At 46.0% G+C, this 12491-nt stretch overlaps 1 protein-coding gene across 4 annotated transcripts in view; it reads left to right on the forward strand.

Moving 5' to 3' along the window:
• The window catches only part of LSAMP (limbic system associated membrane protein), a 990108-nt gene that overhangs the window by 820470 nt on the left and 157147 nt on the right, over window positions 1-12491 (forward strand). For all 4 annotated transcript variants that reach the window (XM_077174291.1, XM_077174290.1, XM_054653635.2 and 1 more), the window contains one exon: window positions 7297-7529. In XM_077174291.1, coding sequence (XP_077030406.1) covers window positions 7297-7529 — 233 coding nt within the window. The remainder of the gene's footprint in view (window positions 1-7296; window positions 7530-12491) is intronic.

Genomic DNA, 12491 nt, shown 5'->3' on the forward strand with positions numbered 1-12491 from the left:
GATCCCCAACAGATGGGAAGAGCAATAAATCATGCCAGTATAAGTTCTCTTACTCTGATATAGTTACATCCACCCTTTGAGAGTTCTGGCATAAAAATCGCTGTATTTTGGGCTTGATTTCTGTTGTGAGTTTGTGTTTTTTCCCTACACAAACAGGAACCTCTACTCTTAAACAGTCATTTTAACAGAAAGAAAACCCATGTGAGACCAGCTGTGTGTCTGCTAGTGCGAGCCAGGGCAGCTAGCTGTCTTTTTAGGCCAGTGTATTTTTTGTAAATTCCCTTGGGTTTCATTTTCCATGTGTGCCACATAGACCGGGAGACAAGGATGTTTACAGCACATGAGCAGTTCTGCACTGATGCTCATATTTTCTGGTTGCAATTCTTTTTTTATTTCATTAGAAAGAGTTGATGGGAGAGACAGACAGAAATGTTTCTGTACAAGGCACTGGGGACTCCTAGAAAACTGGGTACAAATGCTGGTCATGAAAGAGGAATTCAGGCTGGAGCAGGTGCTGAGAGGGGCTACTGGGATGTTTAGGGCAATGGAGGGTCTATCATACAAGAAGAAACCAGGAGAGTTTGGCTTGTTGAATCCAGCAAAATGAAGGCTGAGAGGGAATATGATTGCTCTCTCTGAACACAGTGAAAGATAAACACCCAGGAGAGAGAAGAGCTCTTTAAGCTAAAAGATGGTGTTGGCATGAGAGGAAATGGATATAAGCCAGGTATGAATAAATCTAGACTTAGAGTTAGGAAAAAAAAAAAGGTTTTAATCAGCAGAACAGAAAGACTTTGAGCAGTCTGACCTGCAAAACAGGGGGAGGATATTCCCCCATCAAACACACTAGGCTAAAGTAGGAATGAGGTACATCTCTGAAAAAGATGATAAAGTACAGCTGGCTGTGCCGGCTGAGGTTGGGGCCTCATGACCTGGTAAGCCCATCCTAGCCTTACACTCCTAAAGTGGCAATTTACTAAAGAGGATGAACAGAAGTGCAGGCATCCTATCAGCCATGCGCCCTCCCAATAGGTGGATGGCCAAAAATTGTCACCCGAGTGCTGAAATACCCAGGGAGCTGCAGACAGGTGTGACGACCAAGGTCACAGCATAATACAGCTGAGAGAAGGCATGGGCTGAACGCACGCAGCAGTTTCCCCCTCCTGCCAGTTTTCCAGCACAGGACTGGGTTTAAGCAGTAGTTTTCTAAATCCCTCTGAGGGCCTGTGTTGTCACGCTGGCAGTGGTTACTCAGGAGCTATTTATGCCACATATTGGAAATCCATCCTGCTGTGGCACAGCTTTCACTCTCAAACAGTGACCCTGCTGTGTATCATGGCACATAAGGAGAGGAGCAGCAGCTGTACTAGGCTGGGGAAAGAGAGCAGCAGTGGCAGTAGGGAAGAGAATTTTGAGCAACAACTGATGCCCATGTGCATTCAAATTCAGCAAAATAAGTCTTTTGGTGCTTGGATGAAAGGAAGTTTCAGATGCTCAGTTGATATGACCTCCCATGATAGTGCCATCCACTTAAGGGGCCTTGCCTTCGCAGAGGTAGAGATACATTCAGCTGTGGGTGTCTTCTGCAGCATCTCCTGCTGAGGGGGCCTGATCCAGAGCAGTGGGAACCACCCAGGGCCAACAGCTCCCATATTGCTCCTCCAGACTCTGTGCTCCTCTGTGCTCTGCCACTGTACTCCTCTGGTGGGGACTGCAGTGGCAGCGCTGCATTGCTCTTGAGATGTTGGCAGAGTCCAGCACTGCAGTGCCATTGTGGAGCCTGGCTGGATTCTTCCCTGAAAAGCCTGCCTGGGAGGTCAGGGCTGGTATGGCTGTGGTCTGTCCTTAGCCCTTGCTGCCCATACCCCTCCCGGGGAGTAGCAGAGAGGCCAGACCCTTGCTGCTACCCTGGCTGACCATGGCTGTGTCCGAGTCCTTGCTTGCCAAGCAGAGAAGGACTGAAGAGCTTGATGAGACAAGATGAAACAGCGTAAGCATGATTTGCTCTTGAACTTTCTTTCCCGGGCTGGGAGCAAGGCTGTGTTTAACCACTGCATTAGCTTTCCAGGATCGTATTTTGCAACACAACAGAGAATTTGTCTTGCATGTTTGGAGCTGGCAGCCAGGAGCTGACGTTGTTTTGTGCCGAATGAGCCGTGTTTGATCCCTCTCTCTTTTCCCTCTTGCCATTTTGCTGCTGGGGGTAGAGGGCAGTGGGGGAAGTTGTTAGCTGGATCTTGTAAGTGTGTCTGTGAAGTGAGAAGATTAGAGCAGGCTCATCACAGAGCTGAGGCGAAGACAGGAGATCTGATGCAGGGCGGGTTGTGGCATCCTCTGGCAAAAGGGCAGCACATCCTTCAGTGAGTGCAGTGGGGTGGGGTTTGGGTGCTTAATTGTGTGTGCAGCAGGCTGCTGAGTTTTGGCCTGATGCACAGAGATTGTCTTACAGAAGAGATGATCAAAGGGTTAATGGAAAAAAGATGATTAAAGAGGAGTGTGGGAATTGTGGCACAGAGCTGTCACCACAACATGCTTTGGAGAAAGAGGGCAGAAAATGCAGTTCATAAACTCACTATTTATTTATTTTTCCCCAAAATGAGGTAAGCGCTGTGGCTTGCTGGCAAAGCAGTGCAGCATATTTCATTAATCCTAGCAGCTTGCCTCTTCTCACTAGCGGGGTTCTGGCAGAGAATTGTGGGTTTGGTTCTGCTATAAAAAAATTTTAAAAAAAAAATTGAAATTACAACAGCAATTAAAAAACCCAAATAATTATCCCAGCTTCAGTGCAACCCAATACATCATTGATAATGCTGTAAAATCTCCATGTTAAAGCAATCATTTAAACAGCAGCTTCACCAGGCCCTGAAGGGCTTCTTTCTTGCCTTTTCATCACTCCAGGCGGTAAACATCCCGGTCCATCTCCGCAGCCTCGGCCGTAGGTGCTGTGCTGCTTCCCCTGGGGCAGAATGGGAAGGCCCTTGCTGAGATGCCGGCTCTGCCGCACCCCCTCCTCAGCCCGTGCGGCCCAGCCCGGCAGCGGCTGTCGGCGGCCCGGGGGAGCCGTGCTGGGCCTTCCCAGGCAAACGCCGCCTCTCAGCAGCCGGGCCGTCTGTTCGCCGGGGGAGACAGAGGGCGGAAAGCTTAGGGCCGAGAGCTGCTGGAGTGACAGGCACAACATAAACTGCGATGAGTGTTACAGCAACACGCTAGGAAATCGATGCGCGGAGCGGCGCTGCCGCCACCGCAGGAGGAGCGGGAGTCCCGCTGCTCCAAGCGCCGGGGCCTGAGTGAGGCAGAACGGGCGCTGAAACCTCCGGGGCTTGCGTCGCCGGGAGAGGAGATGTAGGTGCCCAAGCCTCACGCTCCTTTTCTTCACTCTATCTCTCACCCATCAATAGGAACAAGCCCAACTACTTTGAAGAAGGGGGAAAAAACATGCATCTCTTGCCAGATGGGGAGTGTTCCTCGGAGCTTAGCAGGGGGAAGTTTGCAGGAGTGCTGCTTTGGCCCAGCGCTGCGTGTTAGACCAGCAGGTGATGGAGAAGGGAGGACAAGGAGCAGGACTTGCTCCTGCCCTCCCCCAGCCTGCATGCTGCCAGGTGTCCCAGCCCATCATGAAATCCAGGGACCAGGAATGATGGTGGGCAGCCCTCTATCCCATCCAAGGCAGTGGTTCCTGCTGAAGGTTCAAAATCATTCTCCTGCAGAAAAGCATCGCCCCATCCCCTCCCTCCTGTAGCACAGCTCAGCCCTATTGTCTGCATTTGCATGTGGGGAAAATGAGAATGGGGGAGGAGTGCAAGGATGACCTGGGTTTCTTTCTCCACATCCAACTAAAAAATTTCGGGTTCCAAACTTGGCTGTGTTTGTTTACAAGGAGGCAAGGAGGACTAATGGGGCATGGCAGCAAGATCTTTCTTTTGTCCTTCCATGTCTCTGGTTTGAAATGGTGCAAGATCAACAGTTCCCAGGTTCTTACAGTGATCATGCAAGTCATGCCTATCACCATTCACTGGTCCTCTCGTTAGCCACATCAGAGATGTCAAGAAATCAAACCTGCAACCATAAAGAAAATAATGCATGGATCACAAACTGTTTATTAGCTTTCACTGAGGCTGATGGTAATGGTTCCAATAAGTCTAATGAAAAGCGTTTGACTGTCTCTGTGAATTTGATTATTGATTATTAGTGAACGATAAGAGTCCATTGATATCTGGCTGATGCCATGCTCCTATTGCTTTGCAGTTAAAATGTCAGTTAACATGCCATTTAATATTCTATTAGTATTGAATTAGCACTTATTACACTGTGAAAATCATCACCATAAATCCTTATTAAAGCGTGATCCATTCAGCTGGGTGGCATCTCTGGCAGACTAAGAGGGGGGGTGTGTGTGTGTGCAGACAGACATACTGAGATGCATCATCCACGTGAATGCATGTTCAGAGCATGCCAGGACTTGGAATTTCCACATTTGTACATTGATTTTTCCTGACAGCTTGAGAGGAGCAGGTATGGTGAATAGAGGGCTCAAATCCATTTCACTCACTCCTCCCATTTTCCTCTTTTCTTTGTCCTATTTCCTTTCCTTATTTTGGTAGCACCTGCTAACTTGTTTCAGGACCAGTTGCAAGGTTGCCTGACTGTAGCTATTGACCACTGTCCTAGGGCTGACCTGGATGCATGTAAGACAGGTTATGACACATTTTCTCTTCCAGGGAGAGGAGGGAGGGTCTCTGGTTGAAGCCTACCCACAGGAGCAAAAGCACAAGGCTTTGTGCTGACCACACTACTGAACTGTCACTGACAAGACACCAGACAGGGGCATATTTGCTACCCCAGAGAGTTACAATGATCAGGGGTAGGGCAGAGCTGCTGAATGCTCACTGTAGCCTGGTGGGAATGGGAAAGCAGCCTGGTGGAGATGGTGGGGTGCCATGGATCTGCTGGAGTCCAGCAGCACTGATAGCTATTCAGGGGGATTTTCAGAAGTGACTGAGAAACTTCAGCTCCCACTGACTTCAGTTTCCACTGTTAATCTGCTTAGCTTTTCACTACCAAAATACCTGACCCCTAATTCTTGGTGCTGTTACAACTCCTGCATTTGCTGGAGGGCTCTTGACCCTAAGGCAGCCAGCTCTGGAGGCAGTCTGGGTATTCCTACAGGGCCACTGCCCTCAGCCCTGCAGCACACTGTGCTCTGTGGGTCATGGCTTTCATCTCCCATCACTGGTGATTAGTGCCTGGAGTGGCCAATGGAACTGGAGCAATGCCTCATCGTAGTGATGCTGGTTTCTACCTGTAAGTGACTGCTCACAGGTTCCCCTGCATCCTTCTTTTTGACAAAGAGTAGCTTTTTGAAAACAACTCAGATCACACCTGAGAGTTCACCTTGGGGGCAAGTGCCTGCCTGGCCAGGAGGGTGGGCTCTGGCCGGAGGGCCAAATTCTCACTCCCCTTCTTTGTCTGGACATTGTCAGTAAAAGACAGGAATCTATTGGGCTGCTCTCTAAAGCAAGTGTTTGTCAGATCAGACAGAGCTGCTTACAGCTTGGCCAGCAGCATGGCATGGCTACCATGGATGCCCACGCAGCTTGGCTTTCCTCCTGCCCACAAGTAACCCCAGAACAGCTTGGACACCATCCATGGGCTTGCCAAAAGGGAGTGGGTGTGAGGTGCCGGCCATAATGGTGGGGTCACATCACAAGGGAAGGCAGCTGCAGCAGCTTTGAATGAAATGCATTCAAATAGAGGAACTTGGAAAATGTCTGACCCATGCTAAAAGGCTGTATGAAAGCCTACTGTCAAATATTTGTCTTATCTTGAAGCAGTAATCATTATCCTCTTTCTTTCTTCCTTCAAATACAACATATGCATAAATAGTGAAGAGGGCACAATCCTGTGCAATGTGATCTAGGAAGACCCTGCTCGAGCAGGGAGGTTTGACCATACAACCTCACTGTGGTCCCTTCCAACTTTACCTATTCTGTGGTTCTGTAATAGCAGTGGCAAGAGATACGGGGTTATTTGGATGCTGGGACACTGTGGACAGAGCTCTGAGAGGTGAAGGAGCAACAGGTCTGGAGTCTGAGCTTCCCTTTTTATCTGCAGAGCTAACGTGATGTGAGCTGCAGCAGGCCAACCTGCTCTCAGCCTCTCTGAGCCCAGCCCGGGGGGTGCGGCTGCCAGGGTGAAAGAGGAGTTATGTCTGCCTGTCTTCTTCAGCCCTGGTCCTCTTGAATGAGACACAGCTGAGAGTGAGAAAGACGTGTCTCCTCAGTGGCAGCTCCTCATCTTTTCTGTGCAAGTCTCCTTCTGGTGGTGGGAAGTGGTACAGAGCAGGTGTCTTTGCCAAAAATGCATTTGTCTTCACGGCACTTACTCTGCTCTCTGTCAAGAAACAAAATACTCATCAAGTTACAGTTGCAATGGGGTTGGTTTGTCCTCTGACTCGGGAAGGTGGCACTCAGGACCCTGACAGTTTCTGGTCCTCCTGTTACTCCTCTGCTTTCCACCCCTAGCTGTCATTCCTCCTCTCCTGTCCACCTGAGATGTTCACAGGACATTCTGCGTATGTCACAGGGATGAACAGGGATGACAGTGACACTCCCACAGCCTCTCATTTTCAGCCTGAAATCTGCGCTTGCCTGCACAAACAAGCAGATGTGCATCAGCAAGTGTGTGTGTATGTGTTAGGAGGGTGATGTTTGAACAATGAAATAATTCCACAATTTTTTTGCTTTTTTTTTTTTTTCTCAGAAGGATGTAGATGGGAGATACTCTATAGTTTCCTGCACTAGTGCTGCTGAAACTGAGGGATGGAGGAGCTGTGCCCTGAGCTGACAAAGATGGAGCCCTGAACCTTTGCCCTCCAGGCTGGAAGGGGTCTGGGGGTTTATCTATTGTATAGCCAACTTTTTGAAGGTGAAGGAGAAGCAAGAGCTACTTCCAACCTTTCTCACTGGCAGGGTTGGAAGCCATTTGGTGATCAAGATCTCTTGTGGCCTTCCAAATTAATTTTTGGTATGTAGGCCACAGGCAAAAGGAAGAGAGAACAAGAGACATGTCTGCCCCAAATCCCATGGGGTTTATGAACCAAAGATTCCTGAAACTCTCCAACAGAGTTAAATTGTTAAGTACTTGTCCATGGGACAATAATGATGAGAAGATTCTATGGTTTACTGGCAAGGCAGGAGTGTGGTGTGAAGTTTCTCAGCAAAGCAGTAAAGAAGAGGAACAAAAGTGAGGTGATGGAAAGGTTGTTAATCTCCCCCTTACCTGTCTCATCCTCTGCAGGTGTTATGTAGAAGACAGAAGCTCCAAGGTGGCCTGGTTAAATCGTTCTGGCATCATTTTTGCTGGAGAGGACAAGTGGTCCCTGGACCCTCGAGTAGAGCTGGAGAAGAGAAACCCCCTGGAATACAGCCTGCGGATCCAGAAAGTGGATGTCTACGATGAGGGGTCCTACACGTGTTCAGTGCAGACACAGCATCATCCCAAGACTTCCCAGGTTTACTTGATTGTGCAAGGTAAGCAACGTGCCTGATAGGAGAGCAAAGAGCAAAAGACACAGTGAGAGGAGGGAGCTGTATTTTTCTAAGAGAAACTCGAAAGTCAGGAGCCTATGCGTCCCTTATGTTTACTCAGGGGCCAGCTAGACTCTTCCCTTCCACTGTGGCATAGAATGGTTTTACTCTGCTGTCTGTTTGTCCTTTTAAAAGTGGTGACAGAGCAGGGGACACCAGTGACGCCAAGCCATATTCTAATATGATGCAAACCTGGCTCCTGGCTCTGGTTGTTTGGCACTGATGGGAAAGCATTTGTTTATAATGACACTTTTCAGAACATTGTGCCTTATCTCTTTACAGAGAGCCCTCTGGTTTCTTTGCCTCCTCCTTCCTCAGGTTTCCTTTCTTTTTTCTCGTGTCAACAAGCTACCGTGCTGTGTTTTTTGGCCTTCCATAGTCAGCTCTTTGCCAGGCTAAGGAATTAATTTTCCTGTGAGTTTTTCCAAGCTGGGTCATTGGTTTGCCGGGTGCACCATCACTAGGCATGTGTGAAACCTGGTACCTGAGGGACCTGCCACATACCTTATGTTGCCCTTTCCTTTTTTAGCTACCCTTCTCCTATGTGTATTATAAGGAACAGGAAACTTGGCAAACCAGTATTGTCTTATCTGTCTGCCTGCATTTATGGCATAACAGAGAGTAAACAAATGAAAGAGTTCACCAGTTATTGGTAAGGTCATTAAGGAGTTTATTCTTGTTCCATCCTGTCCAGACCAGAACACAAAACAAGAGAGTTTACCCACTTTTGTTTAATTTTGCTTTAAATCTTCATGCCATTTTGTCTATCTGCCTATTTATCTAAAATATTTACAGAGCAGCTAAGTTGGTAGATATTAATGAATGTGTTTGATACATATTAGAGATATGTTCAACTTCTATATTATCCTTCAGCCATAAATTTTTTATTTCTCCTGATTTGTGTAGTAACCCATAAGGCTGCAGAGTTCATTTCCCCCAACAAGTTTTTGAATAGCTCTGATTATAGATGCATGCAGGAAAGGACTTTTCCTCTTGCTGGCACTACTTGGCAAACTGGGGGGCTAAGTAGCATCCTGAGTGTTTATCTGCAAGGTGACGAAGTCTGGACGTGTGGTCAGAGGTGATGCTTTACACACAGGTGTAGTGAGCCAGAAGGCTCCTGGTTGCTTTTCTTGCCCGGAATCCTCCCCCAGCAGCACAAAGAGTGGCCCACACCCACACACAGAGCGGCTCTCCCGGCCTGGCTGAGTGCTTGCTGCATGAGATGCATTCCCCAGCCCTGGAGGTGTACCCTGCCTTGCTGCTCACTACAGCAGAGCAGAGCCAGCCCTCTGTAGATGGTTTATTACTGGTGAAATCTCACAGCACACAATTTCCATTTACTTGTCAAGAAAAATATAGGAACAAATGAATTCCAGAGCTGTGCATATGTATTATTAATTGTATTTGTGCCTATTAGATATGGGCCTAAGCAGCAAAATTGAGCTCTCTAGCTTAGCTTTCACTTAAATACGTGGGTATCTGGCTCTGAACTACTGCCACCTTTCTGAAAATAAGAAAATTTAGGTTTTGACACTCCTAAACTCTAAATGCCTGTAAATAAGGTATCTGTGGGTAATCTTTGTTCTAACACCTGCCACAGATTTCATAAAAGACCCATTGTGACATTGTGCTTACTGTATAATCCTGTAATTAGATAAAACTCATAGCTTTAATTTTTTTAAACTAAATTTAATCTGGAAAGAAAAGTGAAGGAAGATATAAATACAAAATCCTTTCCAATTTGGAAGAGTTAGTCTCATTTTAAACATGTTTTAAAAATAATCTTAACTAATAAAACTAATTCAATACAAATAGTGTATGTTAGAAAATAATCCCTGTAGTCTCAGAGTATTATTTTCTTATATTGATTGCTATTTTTCCAAGATTTGCATGTTGTTTGCCCGAAAAATAGTCTGCTACTAGTCTGCTACTAGTCTGCTAATTAAAGGAGTTTGGATATTTAGTCATACTAAACTATTTAGTTTTATTTATTTTATGCAGTTTATTTGCTTCTTTTGGTTTTGTATTCATACATTTCAAAACATAGGCTATTTGAAGCTCTGGGCATACCAAATGTAAAAATAAATAAATAAAAGAAAATACAACTCCTGAAACATTAAATGACAGGGTAGTCAACTGGTCTGCCTGGTAATCTGGGAGGAGAATTTCTGGAATGATGGTCAGTGGTCTCCTTTGAACAAGCTCAGGGAAACAAAAGCAAATGAGGATCAGAGACTCATTGCTACCTTTGAGTACATGGTTGATGCCTGGATTTGCCAGTGAAAGATACTGCAATGACAGCTGCTCCTGCCCTGGAGACAATGGGTTGGTTTAGGGCCATGCCAGGCTTCCTATTCCCCTCACTCAGTGTTGCCACAGATATTTCTGCATCCCGCTATCAAAGACAAATCCTTAGTCTCTCCCAGTTCAACTCCCTCATCTGTCTAGCCCCTGTGAGAGCACAACTTCTCTTACTCCTAGACACAAATGGGATATCTGTATCAGAGACTAGTAAGTGGGTAGGCAGATCCTAGAGTGCTGTTGGAGCCTTTAAAACTGGAGACCACTCCATGTCCACAATGGCAGCTGAAGTAGGCAGGCTTCACTGTATCCTGAATGTTTTCTGTGCTTAGATCACTGCAGTCTAATGAAGTTGCATTCTAGGACCAAGTCCTTTCCAGCCTTGAGAAAATCAGCTTTCCCTGAGATGAGCTCTGCTTGGTGAACTCTGCTGGACAGAGCTGCAGAAGTATATCACAGAAAAAGGGACATCACCTCTCTAATGTATACACCCAAGTCCTTTAGTATTCACATGGGAAGAACCAGTTTCACTTTGCCAGCAACAATTTCTGCAAAAACACCCTACTTGGTCTATTCCTTTCCTCTCTTAAGTGTGTAGGTCCATGGATAAGATCCCTCTCAACTGGGATTGAAGATCCTTCTCAACTGGGCATATTGCAGAGGTCTAAAAGGGGCATAATGAAATGACACTTAAAAAAAAATCAGAACTTCATGGAGCTAAAAGTAGAAAAAGTTGTCTTCCTAAGTCTTTCCATCTTTTGAAAAATAAAGCTAGTAAACATAAAGCTTCTCTGCTAGTAGAAGTAGGCATTCACTGCCAAAATATTCATTAGTACAGCTGTGGCCATCTCTGCCATCTTTCTGAGCCAGGTGGGCAGCACTCTTTGCAGTCCTCTAGACTGGAGGTGGTTGTCTCTGCCCAGCTCAGTTGCTACCAGGTGCTCTCTCCACTGGGGTGAATGCACCAAGAGACTGCCCTGAGCCACCACCTCACTCACAGCATTTTCTGCTGCTTCAATTTGGGTATAATGGCCAGTTGCAAAGCTTTCTGTTTACTACCCCAGTTATTTCTGCTGGTATGTGATCAAAAGAGTGAACACTTGAAAGGACCTGCAAGGGATGGTCTGGACCTTCCCCATGCAGTGAGACAAGATCAGCTCTACAGTTGCCCCATACATACATTTTTTGGAGATGTGCCTGCATAGCTGGTGCATGTCCATTATTTCACTCTCCTTGCATTTGGAAAGCTTTTATTAACATATGATCCAAATTGATTTTGCTGCCAATTATTTCTGGGCCTTCCAAGACACATAGTGGTTATTTCTCCTCTTCCTCAAAACTACCTTTTATCTGCCTGAAACCCCTAAATTTCTGTGTCTCAGAGATCTCTAGTGCAGCTTAATAGGCTCACTGCTTTCCAGAGGTCATATTTTTTCAACCCGTGGCATATATATTTCACTACTCTTTGATTTGTCTACATGTTTTCTTTAAATGTACTGTCCAAAACCAAAACAGGAGTTCCAGTTCAGGATTCAATCATGCAGATACAAGTACCAGCCATGTTTTGCATATCACACTTCACTTACCTAACCCCAGAATGAAATGAGATTTACCTTTTTTATATGAGTGCCTCACTGCTTTCACTAATTTAGTCTTTCTGCCTTTATAATCCTCTCTTAGTGGTCTGCAGCTCATTCTTCACTTTTGTATTTGAACTTTAATTGTTTTCCCCCCTTCCTGAGAATACTGCTTTGTGCTCTCTGCTGTTGGATGTCATCTGGTTGGTCTCTCCATGGAGACCACTTCAGTTTCCTTACCATCCTGGGCTCCAAAGCACTTGCAACTGCCTCCAATGTAATGTCATCAATAAAAGTCAGGTGCCTTGTTTCTGTTCCATCATGAAGGTGTTAATTAAAGTATTGAAGAGATCACGACACAAAAGCAGACTGTGGCAGCAGCCCACTAAACCTTCTATCCCTGGTGGAGAGTGATCTGTTGATTGCAGCTCTTTGAAGCATCCTGATGGAGATTTAACATCCACTGTGTTCTCTTAGCTTGTTGAAGACTGTCAGGTCTTCTGAAGTCAAGATATATCACATAATCACCCATATTGCTTCTGCATTATCTGTTGCTATCATACAAAAAAGGGGAAATGAGGCCTGGGTGGCATGATATGTGTTTGCCAAAAGTAGTACATTGCTTTTTTTTTTCCCTTTACTCCATTATTATCCTCTCGGTGCTTATAAATGGGATGTTTAATCATTTGTTCCAGTATGCTGAGTGACTTGTTCCAGGAGAATTGAGTTGTAACAGGGACACAGTGGCTGCCCCTTTCCCAGAATTACCTTGAGTTCTTGTTCTTTTAGCACAATATCCTCAAGCCCTTCTCAGGCATTAGATAGCAGTGGAGAAATTCCTATGGTCCTTACTTGTCTTATCAGGATGACAGGTGCAAGGGCACAGAGATCTTGGCATGCATGGGCTTTAAAAATTTCTGCAGTAAAGACCTAGGCCTATCCAAGTCAATCTGGAGAAGTAACTCTACTAGGAGGAAGCAAATTGTTCCTGTCCAGAACCTTTATGTGTAGGCATCATTGTGAA

Source organism: Agelaius phoeniceus, chromosome 2 (genome assembly GCF_051311805.1).
Source record: "Agelaius phoeniceus isolate bAgePho1 chromosome 2, bAgePho1.hap1, whole genome shotgun sequence".
Taxonomy (NCBI): domain Eukaryota; kingdom Metazoa; phylum Chordata; class Aves; order Passeriformes; family Icteridae; genus Agelaius; species Agelaius phoeniceus.